The following is a 19,002-nucleotide window of genomic DNA, read 5'->3' as shown; positions in this document are numbered from 1 at the left end:
TTTTTTGAGGCCGGGTCATTTTTGACCGGGAACACCACAAGTGTGACTTTGTGCCATTTTGTACAAAATAAAAGCCTTTCAAAACAAACTCCCTGATTAAACATTAAAGTACACTAGTGTGATAAACAGTGCAAATTTTCTTCAGTTTTTATTTAATATTGCGAAAATTATTCATAAATAATGCTTTTTTCACTCAAAAAATGAGGTGCCTAGTCTCAGATAAATGAGGCCTACGATTAATCAGAAGCAAATAGAAATACAAAACCAGTCCTAAATGAAAGAAAATAAGTTGACAAAAAGATTGAATCCAATCTTTGGTGATAATATAGCATAATGAGTGATTTATAAGCAATTTTATGAGCCCGGGTCCTTTTTGCTCTGTAAACTTGTAAGTGTGATAAGGTTCTGAACACAACACAAGGGTTAAATGGACACATTTTATGCACAGCAATTTACTTAATCTTCTGGCAACCATGTGCACTTGCTCTCTCTGCACTGGTGGGGAAAAACATCAACATTGAAAAACACGTATGTTGAAAACATTTCAAAGTTTAGCGATCTCCATTGCAATATTCTGCTCAAATGAAAGCGTAGTACAGCAGTTTGTGTTGATTCTAGAAGCCACTTGTGCTATTTGCTGTAACTAAATCAGTGAGCAAAGTGTAAGAAATCCAAACACACATCTCAAATGTATTGTCTGCGATTGTGGTTGTTGGATTTTCACTGAAATTATTGGAATTATTGGAATAAATATTAGGAATTTCACTGCTTTAGCATTTGAGAGAAGCTTCTTTTTTCCTAGTTTGACCTGTTTTAATAATGTATAGAGTAGTGGTCGACTGATGATCACCAATATATAATGATATCAAACTATTTTAAACATGGTAAATATCAAAAGCATAAAAAATTGCTGCACAAAAATGTAAATTTATTTTACATAATATTTACTGAAATACTAAAACGTAAAATAATTAATTTAAAAATTAAAACAAAAAAAAACCTTGAAAAAAAAAAATTCTGCAAAACAACCAGGTGTATACTTTAGCTAATTGTTGAGTCTGTAAACCTCAAGGCATTTTCAGAAGAAAAAAAGAAAAGAATAAGCAAACACTATATCCAACAGTACACTCAGTAAGTCACGCAGCACTGGAAATCACATTTTCTTCAAATAAATGCTAGAGGCTGATCGATATGGGTTTTTCGGGCCCGATACCGATATTATGGAGTAAAAAAAGGCCGATATCGATATATCGGCCGATATTCTTTGTGTATATTATAGTACAGTACCAGTCAAAAGTTTGGACACTTTCCCATTCGTGTCCAAACATTTGACTGGTACTATATATAGAATACAGTATATACATAAACAGAATATATATACATAAATATTTTTTGCAATGATCACTCAAATGTGGTGATCAAACACTTATAATGACGTGACAAAGATATGTAATGGAGGCAGGGCATTTAACAATTTAACAAACTTTATTATCCAAAATGAGTCTGACATCAGTGCACTGAACAGTAAAGTTGAAGTTTATTCAACTTTAATTCAATTCAATTCCATTCAACTTTATTCCTTTGAAGTTTATTTTACTTCGGAACTTTCATTCACGGATTTGCGCTACTGTCTTCACACACAGACGAAACTTACCAGACAAGTGTGAAGTGTGACATAATATATCTCTGTAAATAAATACAATATAAATTCACGTCTCGCGCACTTTAACGCCCTTTGAATGTAATGTGTACGTTCCCTTGGAACTGGAATCATGGCAGAATTTCATGTGAAGTCCACTTCGCAGGGCACTTACGGTCGAATAAGACAACGCTCGAATGCTGCTGCCTGAACAAGAGACCTCCTTACTGAAGTGAAAGTGTTGACTGGTGTCACTATCTCGCGAACGCGCCGGCGGATCTCCACCAAATTCGGAGGATCCCTTCAGCTCGAGGAGCCCTCTCGAACGCCACCCTCCGCGTCGGTAGCCCCCCGGGATCACTTGATCGGTCGGCACCGGACCGTGAATTTAACCACCCGTAACTTCCCGGGGACTATCGACACGGGGGTGGTCTCATTCGAAAGCGGGCCTCGAGACGTACACTCGATTCGCGTTCGAGAGGGCTCCTTGAGCTGAAGGGATCCCCTGAATTTGGTGCAGATTCGCCGCGCCGTTACGGAGATATGGCCGTTCAAAGTTTCAATGGTTTTCCATAGACTAAGCTTTAAAGCGTTTCATCCAGGTCTCCAGTAGCAAACAATGGAGCGCGCTCTGCTGGACAAACGAAGTAATTAAACCATTTCAAGCATTTTATCTGCGTTATATGTTCCGTAAAAAAAAATGTTCATATCGGCGACATATTCGCCGATACCGATATATCGGCGACAAGCTCATAACGGCCGATAATATCGGCAAAACGATATATCGGTCGGGCTCTAATAAATACCAGACAATGCTAATTGTACATATAGATAACAGTGAACACAATAACTGGAAACTGGATGTAGTGCAGCATAGTTTCATGTGTGTCCAGTGACAGCTGAACCCTCCTGTCCACATCCAGTTCACACAGCGTGGATCTTTTGCACACACAGACCGTCATGCATACAGTACATGATGTTTTTATACAGGATATAATGCCAATGAAGCGAATGCTGAAAATCTAAATAAATGCCGCACTCATTAACACCTACCAGCAGAACAGAAAAATGCTGCTGATAATAATAAAAAAAAAATTTGATTTATTGATTGCCCACTAGTAGAGTGTGTTAATATATGAAAAATATAATAATGAAGTTCTCTTAAACCGTGCTTATGTTAATTCTAGGGCTGCACGATAAATCGCATACGATACTTAATGCGCATCTTATCAGTAAAGCCGGTTCTGTAATCAGCGGTAAATCTCCATCACCTGTGGGCTTTCACATTGAGCAGCATTAACTAAACAGAGCCGTTGTTCACTGACGAGCTGCGCAAAAAAAAATCGCATGAATATGAACGTGGTTTTGCGCAGCTCGTTAGTGAACAACGGCTCTGTGTAGTTAATGCTGCTCAATGTGAAAGCACGCACGTTATGGAGATTTACCGCAGATTACAGAACCGCCTTTCTGACAAGATGCTCGTTAAATATCGCATGCGATTAATCGTGCAGCCCTAGTTAATTCTGATGAAATGACAGCAACTGTGAAATGAACAATCGTGACTCCTAACCGCGATTTATCATTTTTGAACAAAATAAATGTGATTATCAGTTTAACCATTATCGTGCAGCCATAATTCAAATAATTATTATTTTTTTGTCACACCGAACAGTCTAATACTAATAGTTTCCTCCCAGTGTTTACCTTTGGCCATGGAGAGTTGTCTCTTTCAGCTCCAGGCTTTCATCCTCCTCTTCCTCCCCCTTTACCTGGTGAAGATAAAAACTTGCCTTAAAATCAGAACAATTTCTTAATATGCATTCTAAAGTAAGAAAAACAGGGCAAATCCATCCATAACCCTAAATTATGTTTAGGCTTAAATACAAGCCCTTTGTCTACAGGTCAAAGTCAGCTGCCTGCAACTGAGCGCTTGATTCAGTGCCTGTCAAAAAGCTGATTATGTACACTTGTAAGCACGAGAAACCAACGTTTTTATTAAAAGCAAGAAAGCCAAATGACCCTGGATGCGTGCTTTCGTATAATACTGCAGTAGAGTAGAGATAGAGCACGGAAGTGCATCCAGAGCGTACGTGTCACGCTGGCACTGACTGAGCAAAGCGGAAGTGCGCTGCTAATGCGGACTACTACATAAAACACCTCAATAACGCTAAGTGCATCATATCATAATGCATTTAAAGTATTGATTTGAACCAGCATTACATCTTAACTATGCTGACTAAGTGTCAGCATAGTTAAGATAATAAGTGTCAAAAATCTGTGCAAATTGAGCAGAATTATGTAGCTAGCTCAGGCTACAGGTTGCACTATCTATTGTGTCTATGCTAAAAAAATACAGGTCAGAAATAATGTATCATAATTAAATAAGCACAAACTAATCCGAATTAGTAAATTGTGCACGGGAAACGTTACAGCACAATGTAAAATAGAGTCAGTCTTAAGTGATAGCTAGCTAGCTTTATCTACAGGTCAAAGTCGGACATGGATTTAATATTTAATTTACTCACAGATGCACCGATGAAGGCAAGGTGTGGCGCGAGCTCGGCCTCCAGTGCGAGCGTCAAGCTGCTGACGCGCGCGGCTCCGTGATTCGCGAGCTGAATCTCCGCCGTGAGCTTCGCGAGGTGCGAGCTCAGATCCAGCGTGCGCTTCACGTCCTCATTCACCAGCCCGTCCGCACACACCGACGCGCAGAAAACACACGACGCCAGCACGAAACGCACCGCTCCGCCGCGCCACATGGTCTTGTGTTTTAGAGGTTAATGGGTGTAATTAGTCCTGTCTAACGAACGTGTTTGCTCGTGCAGTGAGGCCTCGCGCTGCAGAAACTGCTCCTGAAGGACGACGCTTCTTTCAGTCCCTCCGGTGTGACGTCACCAACATGGCGGCCAGCGACTGAGCCATAGACATGTACAAGTAGATTCCTCATTAGCGACTGTTTCTATGGGCCGCTTTACGAATGAGGATTCTACCTGTACACATCTATGGATTGAACGACCCTTTCAAAGGAGCAAGTACATAGATACTTTTCCTGCTATGATACACTTAAAAGTTTGTGGAGTAAATGGGGATAAAATGTATAAATACATCCAGCAAGGTCATAAACTGATCAAAAGTGACAGCAAACACATTAATCATGTTACAAAATATTTCCATTTCAAATATATGTTGTTCTTGTGAACTTTCTAGTCATCCAAAAGCAAGTTTCCATAAACAATTAAAGCAGCACAACTGCTTTCAACATTGATAATAAGAAATATTTCTTGAGCAGCAAATCATATTAGAATGATTTATGAAGAATCATGTGACACTGAAGAATGAATGATGCTGAAAATATAGCTTTACCATCAAGTATCAAATTATTACAAACTATTTCAGTTTAAAATAGAAACATTTTAAACTGTAATAATATTTCAGAATAATATAATATATAATATCATTATATATTAATGTGGTGGTTGAGGAGAGACCCACCCACATGATCGTAAAGGCTTTGGGTGTACAACAATAAGCAATAAAAGCGCTATATAAATGTAAAATAACACATACCTTTTCTAGAAATACAAAAACAATTATGTTCTGTCACTGTTAGTTTATTGAAACAATAGACAGATGATGTCCATTCCAAAATGATTTTAGCTAATACAACAGGGATGATATGAAAAATAGGTGTATTAACTCAATGTCATATACCATGAACCAAGACCCAAAAAAGGCCATTCTCTCATAACAATCCTAACTTACCCGTCACAGATTACAATGCACAAACATTAAGGTCAACACTTTAAAGTTCAACATTTTATGAAAATGTTTAAATTGGTCTAAGAACATGTAATAGCCAACATAGAAAAATCAGCCAATCGAAAGTGCTATTAAGAAACATCAACACTAATAAAGCCAACAGACAATATTTAGCATTACAAAACCCTAAACAGGACGTTATTCAATCACATTAAAACACTAAGAACAGCTCGTCTTGTCGGGGGAGAATGAGGAGGAATGCTTCAGAGGTTTTGGATGTTATAGGTCTGTTGAATGTTTAGTGTGTCTCGTAGCATTAGGTCCCGAAGTCGCCACAGAGCATCAGCCATGGTCTTGTGAGCTCCCTTACTCTTCAGCCAGTGAGAGGGCAGACGGCTCTCCTGCTCTTTTGTGAGCCGGACATTTTTCCTGCGAGCTGAACACAAGCACAACATTTGGCCATTTGCTGGTGTTACCCTAACATCAGTTCCACAATCTAAGGACAGACTCGTTAGTAGATAATACACCTTTTTCTAATACTAGTAATAGTTTTCTAAAATGTTTAAATTCTGAGTAAATACTGTGTAACATAAACCACCATTTAAAAAAAAACAGTAAAACATTTATTGATGTTACAAAAAATCTATTTCAAATAAATGCTGTTCTTCAAACTATTTATTAATCAAAGAATCTTAGAAGAATATTTACAGCAGTAAAATTATCACAGTGATAATATATAATAATAATAATTATTTATTAAAAAATGTAAACCCCACTAGCATTGACCCTCTAACTCTAGCGTTCTCTATTCTTTTTCTATTCTATCATCCTAGTCACTCTTTAGACCACACATCACTTACATACTGTTGCTCGTTAGTTGTAAATGTATAATATATATATATAATTATTATTATTATTATTTTCTGACTTTGTAAGAGTCACCTGACTGCCTTGCTCTCTAAGGAACTGTATTAGTTATGGAAAAAATCCATGCCAGTCGACCACTAACATAACATAAATCTGCCATCTTACTCACCAGAGAGTGTTTGGTCCCATTTGCTGACAGTAGTGGACTCAGCACTGAGTCCTTCTATATATCTCAGGTAAGCCTCTGAATGGAGCAGTCGCTGGGGTTTGGGTGGAGGAGCCACAAATATGGGGGTGGAGGGTTGATGCAGAGCAGGCTGCCCAACCTGCCCCTGTCCTGGGTAGGGTGGCGGGGCCTGCTGGCCTGAGTTCATCACACCCATCTAGAAAAACACAAAGATTTAGAGGACCTTGGAGTATTACAAAGCACAGAAATGAAAAATAGTTGGTCTCCCTTTTACTTTTGTGACCCAGCAGCTAAATGTTAATGTAAATGTTATAAATGTGAAACCCTTCAAAATGAGCATTACCTGAGTCCCGTAAGTGCTTCCAGTAGAACCTGGGGCCATTCCATTCACACCTGTGAAAGAGGTATCAGCATGCACTGTGAATAAGAGACTTTCAAAGTAAACTGATACCCTGAGCTCTTTATGTTCACGTTTATCTATGTATATAGATAGTATGCTTATGTGTAATCCACAGAAATGTAGACATCTGAAGTCTTTATCCTAAATCAAGCAAAAGGAGAACTTGAGAGAAATGTTCATGCTGCTCTTTTCCATACAACAAAATCCTATAGTGACGAGGGCTTGTCAAGCTCCAAAAATCTACTATAAAAGTAGTCCATGTGACTTATTTGTAATATTGTGAGCTTTCTGAAGTTATATGATAACTGTGTTTTTAAAAGATTGAAACTGAAGTTGTTGTTCACTAAATGATTTGTTTTGTGTCAGGTTTGTTATTGATGGCACCAATCAACTAAACACTGACTTTCATTGAATAATGTTCCTCACACAAACTACCATATGGCTATAGAAGACTTGAAATGCATCACACAAGTCAAATGCACTCATTTTTGCATCCAAAATCACATACAGTCTGAGTAGATACTACATTTGGTTAAAAACTGACCGTTCAAAAAATATGTTCTATATGTAGCATGTGTGTGTGTGGTATGAATGCAATCTGGACGTAATATATTCGCCAAGTTGTCACTGTCATGTGCCCTATAATCAATTGCATCCTATTTCTGCCATACATGATACATACACGATTCCCTTCCAGTAGCCCCATGGGATAATAAGCAGTAAAGTTTTCACCTACTGATTTATGAATACTATGAATTCAGGAGTACTAATCTTTTCACATACTGCTTTTCGCTTATTATAGACCTTAGTCAAGGTACCGTTATACAGGTATTTCACTGGAATGAAAAGATGCTGTAAGGGATAAAACTTCAGTGTGTTTAATTTATTGTGCTGTTGTTTAACAACATGGCAACTGTTCAGCTGAAGAAAAAAAAATTAGTAGACAGAAACTCCATAAAACAGTTTTGAATGTTGTATGTTGTGACAATGACATGATCTAGGACCTTTATACAGTGCGTGCCATCGTAAAAACTGTAAGTCTGTCCCTCCCAGCCTCGTTGTCAGCCAAGTAAAATTCAATATGGTGTCTAACGTGACTAAGATCTACATAGTAGGGAAGTAGGCATATTCAGATGCAGTGAAAGTGTGTTTTGTATCTTTTTGAAGCTTAGCTGTCCCTAGTCACTATTGCTATTGTTATATGGAAAAGAGCTTGAAAATTCTTTAAAATAAAGGTAACATTTAATAATGTGGTAACACTTTACAAGATGGTCTCATTTGATAACATAAGTCAATACATTACCTAACATAAAATAACAATGAGCAATATATTTTTACAGCATTTATAAACCTTTGTTAAAGTTAGTTAATAAAAAAAGATTAAGATTCTAATATAAAAAAATTCCTCATGTTCATGTTAGTTCACAGTGCATTAACTAGTGCAACTAACTAATGTTACCACTGTTGATCTTAAAAATGTATTAGAAAATGCTGAAATTAACAAGAACTAATATTAATAAATGCTGTAAAAGCATTGTTCATGTTAATTAATGTAATGTAATTAATGTAAGTTCATGCTAATTAATGTAGTTAGAGGGGTAGTTCACCCAAAATGACAATTTTGTCAGCATTAACTCACCCTCAAGTTGTTCCAAGCCTGTATGAATTTTTTTCTTCTGTTGAACACAAAAGAAGATATTTTGAAGAATGTTGGTAACCAAACAGCTGATGGACCCCATTGACTTTCCCCTTTTTTCCATACTAAGGAAGTCAATGGCTACTGCCAACTGTTTGGTTACATATATTCTTCAAAATATCTTCTTCTGTGTTTAGTGTGTACAGTTTTGAAACAACCTGAGGGTGAGTAAATAATGACAGAATTTTCATTTTGGAGTGAACTATGCCTTTAATAATTATTAACTAACAAAACCTTACTGTAAAGTGTTATCAAAACATCTAATTTTGTGTTCTATGAATGAAAGAAAGCCATACCGATTTTGGAAAGACATAAGGGTGAGTAAATGATGACAGAATTGTCATTTTTGCATGAACTATTCCTCTACAGAACCTCGGGAGTCTCTTCAGTTGGTTTAGGCAAGGCCAGGGCAGACATTTGAGCCCCTGAGCCTATGGAACAGGTAGCCCCTCTTGTTAGAACTGGAGAGGCAGACAGGAAGCAACTGCAAGTGGGGACGTGTGGTTGTGAAGTGGTCCTTACCCAAATATGGCATGCTACGCATACCCCACAGGGAGTAGAGGGGTAAGGTAGGCACCCCCATGGGATGTGGAGGCATGCCGGCCATGTTAATCATGCCATCGACAGGCCCCTGAAAGGGCTGCAAATGATGACAGAATTTCATTTTTTATTTGGGTGAACTATCCCTTTAATAAACGAATGTTAAATAAAAATGTATTGTAAAGTGTTACCAAAACATCAAATTTTGTGTTCTATGAATGAAAGAAAGCCATACCGATTTTGGAAAGACATAAGGGTGAGTAAATGATGACAGAATTGTCATTTTTGCATGAACTATTCCTCTACAGAACCTCGGGAGTCTCTTCAGTTGGTTTAGTCAAGGCCAGGGCAGACATTTGAGCCCCTGAGCCTATGGAACAGGTAGCCCCTCTTGTTAGAACTGGAGAGGCAGACAGGAAGCAACTGCAAGTGGGGACGTGTGGCTGTGAAGTGGTCCTTACCCGGATATGGCATGCTAGGCATACCCCACAGGGAGTAGAGGGGTAGGGTAGGCAGCCTCATGGGATGCGGAGGCATGCCGGCCAAGTTAATCATGCCATTGACAGACCCCTGAAAGGGCTGCATGGGTGGCCTGTAACTACCCATCATGCCTTTGGAGGAAGAGGAAGGTGGCGACACAACATATGCATGCATCAGTATATCATGCAGTTACGAGAATGAATCCGTGCACTACATGTAAAAAGAAAACTACATTTAGAGCATGACAGCTGATTTATCATTCATAATGAAATATGAAACCCAGCACACAAACACAAACACACACACACAGTCTGGTTTGCTATCCTTGTGGGGACTGTCCATAGGCGTAATGGTTTTTCTACTGTACAGACCGTATATTCTATTGCCCTACACCAACCCCACACCTAAACCTACCCCTCACAGGAAACTTTGTGCATTTTTAGATTTTCAAAAAACTTAATTCTGTGTGATTTATAAGCTTTTGTACCCGTGGGGACCACAATTTAGTTCCCCACTGTGACATGAGTCCCCATGAGTCTGTGTGTATTCAGGTTTAAGTCCCCACCAGAATAGAAAAACAGGTACACAGACCCTTTTCCACTAACAGGGCACCAGAGCTGTGGTTACTCTGGCCCTTATCAACGCATTTCCAGTGAAGAAAAGTGGTTCTGGGCCTGAAAAAAATCGTCTATCATCTCTGCAATGGAAGCAGGAACCTCACCAAGTTAAGTACACTTTGTTCTTTGTTCTACTACTTTGTTCTTCTCCAGGTTTGTCCAGTGTTATTTTAGTATTAAAACTATTTCTATTTAGCTTTATTTCAGTTTTAGTAATTTTAGTGCTTCAATTGAAGCACGGAGGAGTTTTCAATTAGTTGTCAAGGCATCATTTTCATATACATTTTTCATCTATACATTTTTTATATTTATTTCAGCTTTATTTCAATGAACAAAACACTTTTTTAATAGTTAACAGTAACAAAACTGTACTCCAGAAATAATTTTAGGCATGAAGCAGTATTTAAATTTTAGCCAAATATACAGTATGACAAATGGATACTCGTTTTGAGATTTGTAAAAGATTACATTTAGCAGTGCTTAAATTAAATTAGTAGCAATTATTAATAAATTATTAACAATTAATTTTGAGTAAGAGTTAGATGACAGCAAGGGTAATATAAATGTAAAAACAGAAAACATTTGAATGCATGATTAAACATCCAATATCAACTTACATTGATAAATTAAAAAAATATATGATATATTGTGAATATATTGTGCATCTTTTTTTAAAACAAATATTATGTTTTATAATATATTTCTCATATTTGTTACACACTATTCTAGCTTAAAGCTGCCAAATTAATTTTTTTGATAAACAATTACTTCCATCACTGTTCAGCTCTTAAGTCAGTGGAAACACAGATCAATTCTGAGAAAAGTTCACAGAATCCAAGGCTGAGCAGCATTGCAGTGAAAAAGGGGTAGTAACGTTTCATTTTTGTTACAGTTCATGCAGTAATTCTTTGATGGATGACAAGGCCATGCATTCAAAATCACATTCAGATAACAGAAGTTAGTTTTGGGACTAAAGACAATAAAACATGGCAGCTTTGAAGAAGGAATGGACTGGTTGAAGATGGAAAGTGCACTGGAGATGAGTGTGTTAGCAGTTAGGCTTCTAATTGCAGCTCTGTGTGGCACCAGAAAGGTGTGTCCACCACATCTGAGAGGGGTTACCTGCCATAGGTGTCATGCTGTGGCTAAACATCCCCATGGGGGTCGGGGGAGGTACTACCCCCATGAGCGCCCCTACTGGGGTACCTGCTCTTGGGGAGTTCTGATGCACTGCTCTTTCTCGCTCCTGCTGCTCCGCTACCTTTGCTGCCCGCTCTGAAAGAATGGCAAAAGATAAAAACAATTTAATGTTTCATGGAGAACCTGGAGACACTGTATCCCATGCATCAGTGGCCACAGATGATTTCCAGGCAAATTTCATTTGTGATGAACAGCAAAATTCAACACTTCACCTTCGTACTCAGCTTTCTTAGTGGCCTCAAGGTTCCTCCACTCTGTGCCCACCAGTCGACTCAGTTCTCCAAAGGAGAAGTCAGGGTGCTGGGCCTTGATGACTGCTCTCATTTCACTGCTGAAGAGGATGTACCCACTCATGTTGATCTTCCTCTTTGCCCCCTCCTTCTTTGACAGACCCTTAATAGACTTTGGTGTGGACTGTGGAGAAAATCAGATACTGTTCATTTAGTCTTGGCCTTAGACAGCATGCATAAAGGCTGCTCATGGTACTTTTGATTCATCCATCCATCCATCCTCCAAACCACTTATCCTCTGTGGGGTCATAGGATTGCACAAAATTGGCAAGAACTTTTCGAAAGCCCAAGTTTTAATATGATTGACAGGATTAGGGAAGGCAGCTTTACAACATAGCAAGTTGCTATGATGACTGTTTTCACGGAAGAACTAGTCAGTAGATTTGAGCTACTACTTTTTGGCAAGCCGGGCTGTTATTGCGCAATAATTGATTTCAGATTAACAAAGCTGTTTTAGTGCCACATTAAAATGACAATAAAAAAGCCCTGAGATTTTGAGAATAAAGTAGTAACATTTCAAAAATAAAGACTTAAAGGGATAGTTCACCCACAAATGAGGATTTTGTCATCATTTACTCATCCTCAAACCTGTACGACTTTGAGGAATGCAAAAGGCATCTTTTTTGTCTATAAAATGGAAGTCAGTGGTCACCAAAAATGTTTGGTTACCAATATTCTTCAATAAAACTTATTTTGTGTTCTGCAGAAGAAAGAAAGTCATTCAGGTTTAGAATGATATAAAGGTGCAGTCACATTAGTAAAATTTCGGCAAAATTTTGTGGCAAAAAAGTCCCTTATCAATAGTGTATTTCCGCATGAGAAAACTCAATTAAACAATGGTAAATCGACACTATTCACAAAACATTACTCTTTTTAAATCTTAGTTTTTTCATGTTTTACTGTAGCACCTCAATGTCACTTAAAAAAAAAAAAGACAAACTGTGGCTGGACAGTTTACGTGTCTCAAGTTGGCAGTTTTTGACAAGAATAAGCGCCAAAATGGACCAGACATTATGCAGTGAGAAGTCTTGCTCTTCAAGACTAATGATTATCAGATAATACAGCCAGTTACAATGACAGCTTCTACAAGATCAGACCCTTCTGAGATCAGTGATTTTCCAAGTCTAAATCAACAAGGTCAAACAATGATTTTCTTTCAACAACAGCATACTGCAGACCTGCGGGGGAGCATAATGTAGCATGTCCATGTCACTGGTCAGCTGAGTCTGAAGCTGCGGCATGCAGTGAGCATCAGAGCCGTCCCCATCATCATCCCCCAAATCCTCCAGCTCTTCATCCGTCATGTCTGCAAACTTGGCCTCCAACTCCTTGATCTTCTTATCCAGCAGTGGAGACGGCTCCTTCTGAGGCACTATGAGCTTTCTGACAGAGATAACCAAAAGCATGAGTCCAATGTCCAATTTTGGGACAGAAACGAGCAATCCATGTTGAGATCATCAGCTTTCATCGCTATACACTAAAGTCTGTTTCTTACGTACATCAATTATTATTATTATTTTTTTATTTGTATTACTTCAGTAGTCAACAAGAATGAAGCAACTGACCGAAAGTAATAGATTTCATCTTCAACTACTTTGGCAGACAGAGAGAAACGTTTCAGCCCTTTAAACTTCTTCATTTGCTTCTCACTCTCTATGTAGCGGCTCTCACACAGCAACACATCCTCCTCCGGCATTTCAGTTGGCCGGCATGACAAAAAATCTTTGAAAGAAGACACTGTACACTTCCCTGAGGAAAAAAAACAAAAACAGTCCAGATGTGGGAGAAGACATGGTGATAAGATTTAATCAGGAAAACTAACAAATCACTTCATTTAATAACAGTCCTTTCAATGTAAATAACTCAGTGGCATTCTGTCTGGAGTCAATGTTCTTCGGTCAATGTATTTGTAACCACTCAACAATGCAGTTGTAATGTAACTTAACGTTACCTCCCATACAGGTCATAGGGCAGGTTTCTTCCAGGTTACTGAGGAAAAGTTCCTTCTTGTAGAACATCTTAGTAGGTTCATGCTCAGTCTCCTCGGGATGGATGAAGATGGGGCCGAAAAAGTAAGCGGCTCCATCTCGCACCCACATCTTCTCTATCCTGTTACAACACAAACCCATTCATATATAAGGAGACTGTCATAAATCACAAATGCGTTCTGGTGGAGACAGTTTTCTGGTCTTGATGTTATGTTATGGACGTGTTAGGAAGTGGTAAATGAGATTTGGCAGGGGCGTCGCTACCAGGGGGAAAAGGGGGGCAGAGTGCAATCCCTAGCGACGCCACTGCTTATGGCTACAGTGTGTACAGACAGAGATAAAAGAACCAAGAGGGTTCCGTATGCAGTGTTAAAAAGTCTGTTCACCCAAAAAAAAAAAAACACTTATGTTGTGTCACATCGAGTTTGGTAACATCAGTGACACAAAACATTGTAGGTTCTTGCGTATTTTGTAACCAAATGTGATGTCCAAGACTTCAGAAGATAGGGCTGCACGATTATGACAAAAATCATAATTGTCGATTATTCCCTTGAAATTGTAATTGCGATTATTAATTACGATTATCACAATTTACATTGAATGATGTTTATACCACTGTTTGATGCAACTGCATGCCGTATTCTTATATGAAAACAAGCTGAAAACACTCTAACTGAAAAACTTTTAGTGCTTTTCCAAAGAGAAAGGAAAAAATGAAATTGCATCATATGACCCCTTTAAGATAACATGTAGAAAGAAAAAAACGCATCTTAAGCACGCAGAATAACATAAGTGGACTTTGAATGATTAATTGCCGCTTTGAACGATTACGTAATTGTGGCATCCATATTTGTAATCGCGATTAGAAATTCGATGAATTGTGCAGCCCTACAAGTCATATTGAAAGGACAGTTCTGTCATCAATTACTTACCATCATGTCATTCCAAACCCATGAGACTTTAGTTAAGCTTCGAAACACAAATGAAGTTATTTGTGATATTTTTAATGAAACCTGATAGATGTTTTGTCCTTGTATTTGAAATTCCATTCCACCAAAACGTTGATGCTTCTAAAAGTTCCAAAAAATTTGTAAAAGTAATACATATGAATCGAGAAGTTTAATCCGAGTTTTATTGGAATGGAAGATCAGATTAATTCGTGCTTTGAAGATAAACAAAATTCTTATGGGTTTGGAACGACACAAGGGTGGGTAGATAACAGAATTTTTATTTTTGGGTGAATGTACCCTTTAACTACTTGTATAGTGCCCTTCTGTACTTTTCAAAGCACCACAATACGAACAACACAGCGACTCGTCATTGGTCCCCTACCTGCCCACGCGGTTGCGTACGAGCCCATGAGAGCGGATATAGACACAGTCTCCCACTTTCAGCCACATGTCGTTGTAGCAGAGCTGTTCATAGTACTGGCAGCCTGGCTCTCCATTACTGACCTCCGTGGTAACATCCTCCCTCTCCTGAAGACACAGATTGATGGTGAGGAAACATATGTATATATATTCAATATATAGCAATAAATGTCATACCTTATCAATAATAGAAGGTACAGCTTTGCCATCCTCTGCCACCTCAGGAGGCTTCTCACTGTCCTGCTTGGGTGCAAACATGGAGGCCACACGAACCACAGGCAACGGCACTTCACGTAGGACGAACTTTACTGAGCTCAAGGGCATCGTCCACATCTTGATCTTTTTGAAGGACTTGGTTTTCGCAGAATAACGAGACTCGCAGACAAAAACATCTTCAGGTCTGAAGCTGTCAGGCTGAAGCTTGAAATACTCCTGCAATCAGAATTTTTATCAGAACAGAAAGATATAATGCTTTTAGTTTAATTTAATGTTTTGTTTAGTAATGCAAAAATATGTTTTGTTTAATGAGATTGTTTTGGAATCATTGCTGAATGATATTACCTTCACAAACATGACGACACATTTGCCCAGTATTTTACTGACAGGAATTTTGTTGTAATAGTCACTTTTGAAAACTTCTTTCTCAAGAAATTTGCGTGTGGCAAGATGAAATGTTTCGTTGGGTCTATAGAACCAGCAGCCATAAAGCCAGTTCTCTCCTTCATGAAAAAAATACATACACATAGTTTAACAGCTACACTAATGTTCAAAAGTTTGGGGTCGGTATGTTTTTAAAGGCTGCATTAATTTAATTACAAATACAGTAAAACATTAATATTGTGAAATATTATTACAATTTAAAACAACTGTTTTCTATTTGATATTATTTTGAAATATAATTTATTCCTGTGATGCAAAGCTGAATTTTCAGCATCATTACTCCAGTCTTCATTGTCACATGATCCTTCAAAAATCATTCTAATATGCTGATGTGCTCTAATATTCTTTGATGAATAGAAAGTAAACAAAAAAACAGAATTTTTCTGTAACAATGTGAAAGTCTTAACGGGCACTTTTGATCAAAATTGTATTATTATTTTTTTCTTCAAAATTTGCATTTTTGCTGAATAAAAGTGTTAAAAGTTTTAAATTATTTTGACCCCAAAATCTTACTGACCCCAAATTTTTGAATGGTACTTTATATTCTCAATCAACAGTGTTAAGGAACAATATACTGTATATGCCTAACTCATGTTGACACAGCATCAATTTAAGGTTTTATGAATGCAATACCTGCATCATCTTGCCAGAGGCGCTCTATGCAGACAATGTGCGGCTGCAGGTTTGGTTCTGTGGGTTCTACATAAACATATTCTCCCACATGGTACATGTTGTCTTTGAAGCTGCAGTCCTGGCTGTAGTTGCGTTGTAGGGCTCCCTGCCATCCACCACCTGCTGTGTCCTCACTCTTCTCAGCCTCTGGAGATCAGTGTGAAAAGATTAATCAACAGCCATTTGAACTACAAAATTTACAATTATTGGCAACTTGCACACTCCAAAGTTTAGAGAGCGACAACTGCTATAAACACAGGAGACGATTTCCTATGTCAATGGAATAAAGAATTCACTCCCAAAACTGTGACATAGATGAAACATAGATGGTATATCATGTATAACATAGTTTATCCTGTATGATTATGGTTCGTGGTTACAATATGTTTGCCACTCTTGTAAATGGGACAATGGCAAGTAAGTGTGGCCAAAATAAATAAAAAAAAAAAAAAAAAAAAAAATATATATACAGTATATATAGAGGAACAATTCCACTCATTCTCTGCTATAGGAGAAGAAGAATTGTATAAACTTGTGTGGCGAGTATCCCGGTTCCAGATCAGCGATTCCTCTGAGCACGTGTGATCAGTGTGTGGGCAATAAATCACCCTCCGGGGCACTTTCTATCAGTACCGAGTCTGTGTTCTCATTCACCCCGCGACATATGTTGGAGAATGCAGGCATTACAGGTGAATTGAGCGCCGCCTGACTGAGCTCTCGGCCCGCCAGCAGCAGTTTACCGAACGACTGCCTGCCCGACAGGAGTATACTGAATGGGTCGTGGAACAACTGCAGGCCAGCGTGGCGGGGCGCATGCCCCTCCCGGAAGCGCCCGTCAAGGCTCACCAATACCTCGTCCGGTTGACCGAGAACGACGACATCGAGGCTTACCTCCACACATTTGAGGTCATCGCGGCCCGGGAGGGGTGGGTCCAGGAAGAGTGGGCTCGCATCATCGCCCCCTTCCTCACCGGAGAAGTGCAGCGGGCCTATTATGCCCTGCGGGCACCCCAGAATGAACAATATGACGAGCTAAAAGCCGAAATTCTAGCCAGGGTGGGCCTGTCTCCCATGGGGGCCGCGCAACAATTCTACCAATGGACCTATGATGAACGGCAGACGGTGAGAGCGCAAGCTGCGCAACTGGCCCGATTGGCTCATCTGTGGCTTCTCGCCGGGTCCCCTACCACTGACCAGGTAGCGGAGAAAGTCCTCATCGATCGGCTGCTACGGGCGCTGCCCCGCCCGCTGAGGTCGGGGACCGCCCAGCCCAAGGCCGGCCTACCTAGCGACGGACAGCGAGAGGGAGGGTGAGTGTCAGCCCGCTAATCTACCGTCTGTCTACCTTGATGTGTTTTCCCAGGTCACGACCGGGGGCTCGTTCGGAAGGGAGCAACGCGAGGACGACCGCCTGCGGAACTGCTGGGATCAAGTGCGCCGCATTGATGAGGTAGACAGGCTCCCGGGCCCCCACCCCCTCCCTCATTTCGAAATACGCAATGGTCTGCTGTACTGTGTCGCCCACAGGCGGGGGGAGGAAAAATTCCTCTTGGTCGTGCCTAAAACCAAGACAGAGACAGTCATGGAGCTGGCACATGCCCATCCGATGGCGGGGCACCTCGGGGCCGAAAATACCATCCAACGCATCAGGGACCATTTCCACTGGCCAGGATTGGAGGCGGAAGTGAAACGCTTCTGCCGTAGCTGCCCCACCTGCCAGCAGACGTCTCCTCGTCATCCTCCCCCCAGCCCGCTCATTCCACTACCCGTCATCGATGTGCCCTTCGAGTGGATCGGGATGGATCTGGTGGGACCGCTGCCGAAGTCTGCCCGGGGACATGAGCACATCCTGGTTATCCTGGACTATGCCACCCGGTACCCGGAAGCCATTCCACTTCGAGCGGCCAACGCCAAGAACATTGCCCGCGAACTGTTTCTGCTGGCCAGCCGCGTCGGGATCCCGAAGGAAATCCTGACTGACCAGGGTACCCCCTTCATGTCCCGGGTCATGGCGGACCTCTGTCGCTGCCTCAAGGTCCAACATCTGAGGACGTCGGTCTACCACCCGCAGACAGATGGCTTGGTGGAAAGGTTTAACCAGACGCTCAAACGGATGCTGAAGCGGGTGGTGGCCGAAGATGGGCGTGACTGGGACCTCATGATCCCGTACGTGCTCTTTGGAGTCCGGGAAGTACCACAGGCCTCCACAGGCTTCACCCCCTTCGAACTGCTGTTTGGGAGACAGCCCAGGGGCCTTCTAGACGTCGCTAGGGAAGCGTGGGAGAACCAACCCGCCCCCCTTCGTAGCCTCGTCGAGCACGTACGGGAAATGAGAGAAAGGATTGACCGAGTCATGCCCTTGGTTAAAGAACACCTCGTGACAGCCCAGCGCGCCCACCAACGCCTGTACGACCAGCCCGCCCAGGCCCGGGAGTTCCAGCCGGGTGATCGTGAGGTGGTACTGGTCCCGACAGCTGCGTGTAAATTCCTAGCGACCTGGCAGGGACCCTACACAGTAGTGGAACGAATGGGACCGGTGACGTACCGTGTGCGGCAACCCGGCCGCCGACGAACGGAGCAAATCTACCACGTTAACTTGCTCAAGAAGTTGGTTCCCCGGCCCGAGCAACTCGCCGC

At 40.6% G+C, this 19,002-nt stretch overlaps 2 protein-coding genes across 3 annotated transcripts in view; both read right to left on the bottom strand.

Annotated features, from left to right (window-relative positions):
* LOC107680451 (dolichyl-diphosphooligosaccharide--protein glycosyltransferase subunit 1-like) overlaps positions 1-4,536 on the bottom strand; it is a 14,793-nt gene extending 10,257 nt beyond the window's left edge. The window contains exons 1-2 of the mRNA XM_016476339.1: positions 4,165-4,536; positions 3,344-3,408 (exon numbers count right to left, since the gene is read on the bottom strand). Coding sequence (XP_016331825.1) covers positions 3,344-3,408; positions 4,165-4,398 — 299 coding nt within the window. The 5' untranslated portion in view covers positions 4,399-4,536. The remainder of the gene's footprint in view (positions 1-3,343; positions 3,409-4,164) is intronic.
* A 706-nt stretch (positions 4,537-5,242) lies between these two features.
* LOC107680444 (protein polybromo-1) overlaps positions 5,243-19,002 on the bottom strand; it is a 29,122-nt gene continuing 15,362 nt past the window's right edge. Inside the window, exons 18-30 of one of the 2 annotated variants that reach the window (XM_016476327.1) lie at positions 16,327-16,512; positions 15,595-15,752; positions 15,211-15,465; positions 14,996-15,141; positions 13,627-13,784; positions 13,241-13,424; positions 12,854-13,058; positions 11,598-11,799; positions 11,308-11,460; positions 9,550-9,699; positions 6,796-6,845; positions 6,435-6,648; positions 5,243-5,834 (exon numbers count right to left, since the gene is read on the bottom strand). In XM_016476327.1, the coding sequence (XP_016331813.1) occupies positions 5,662-5,834; positions 6,435-6,648; positions 6,796-6,845; positions 9,550-9,699; positions 11,308-11,460; positions 11,598-11,799; positions 12,854-13,058; positions 13,241-13,424; positions 13,627-13,784; positions 14,996-15,141; positions 15,211-15,465; positions 15,595-15,752; positions 16,327-16,512 (2,234 nt within the window). In that variant the 3' untranslated portion in view covers positions 5,243-5,661. The remainder of the gene's footprint in view (positions 5,835-6,434; positions 6,649-6,795; positions 6,846-9,549; positions 9,700-11,307; positions 11,461-11,597; positions 11,800-12,853; positions 13,059-13,240; positions 13,425-13,626; positions 13,785-14,995; positions 15,142-15,210; positions 15,466-15,594; positions 15,753-16,326; positions 16,513-19,002) is intronic. The other variant, XM_016476328.1, reaches the window with a different exon arrangement.

Source organism: Sinocyclocheilus anshuiensis, unplaced genomic scaffold (genome assembly GCF_001515605.1).
Source record: "Sinocyclocheilus anshuiensis isolate Anshui unplaced genomic scaffold, SAMN03320099.WGS_v1.1 scaffold792, whole genome shotgun sequence".
In the NCBI taxonomy this organism is placed as follows: domain Eukaryota; kingdom Metazoa; phylum Chordata; class Actinopteri; order Cypriniformes; family Cyprinidae; genus Sinocyclocheilus; species Sinocyclocheilus anshuiensis.
This window is presented reverse-complemented; position numbering and strand designations above follow the sequence as displayed.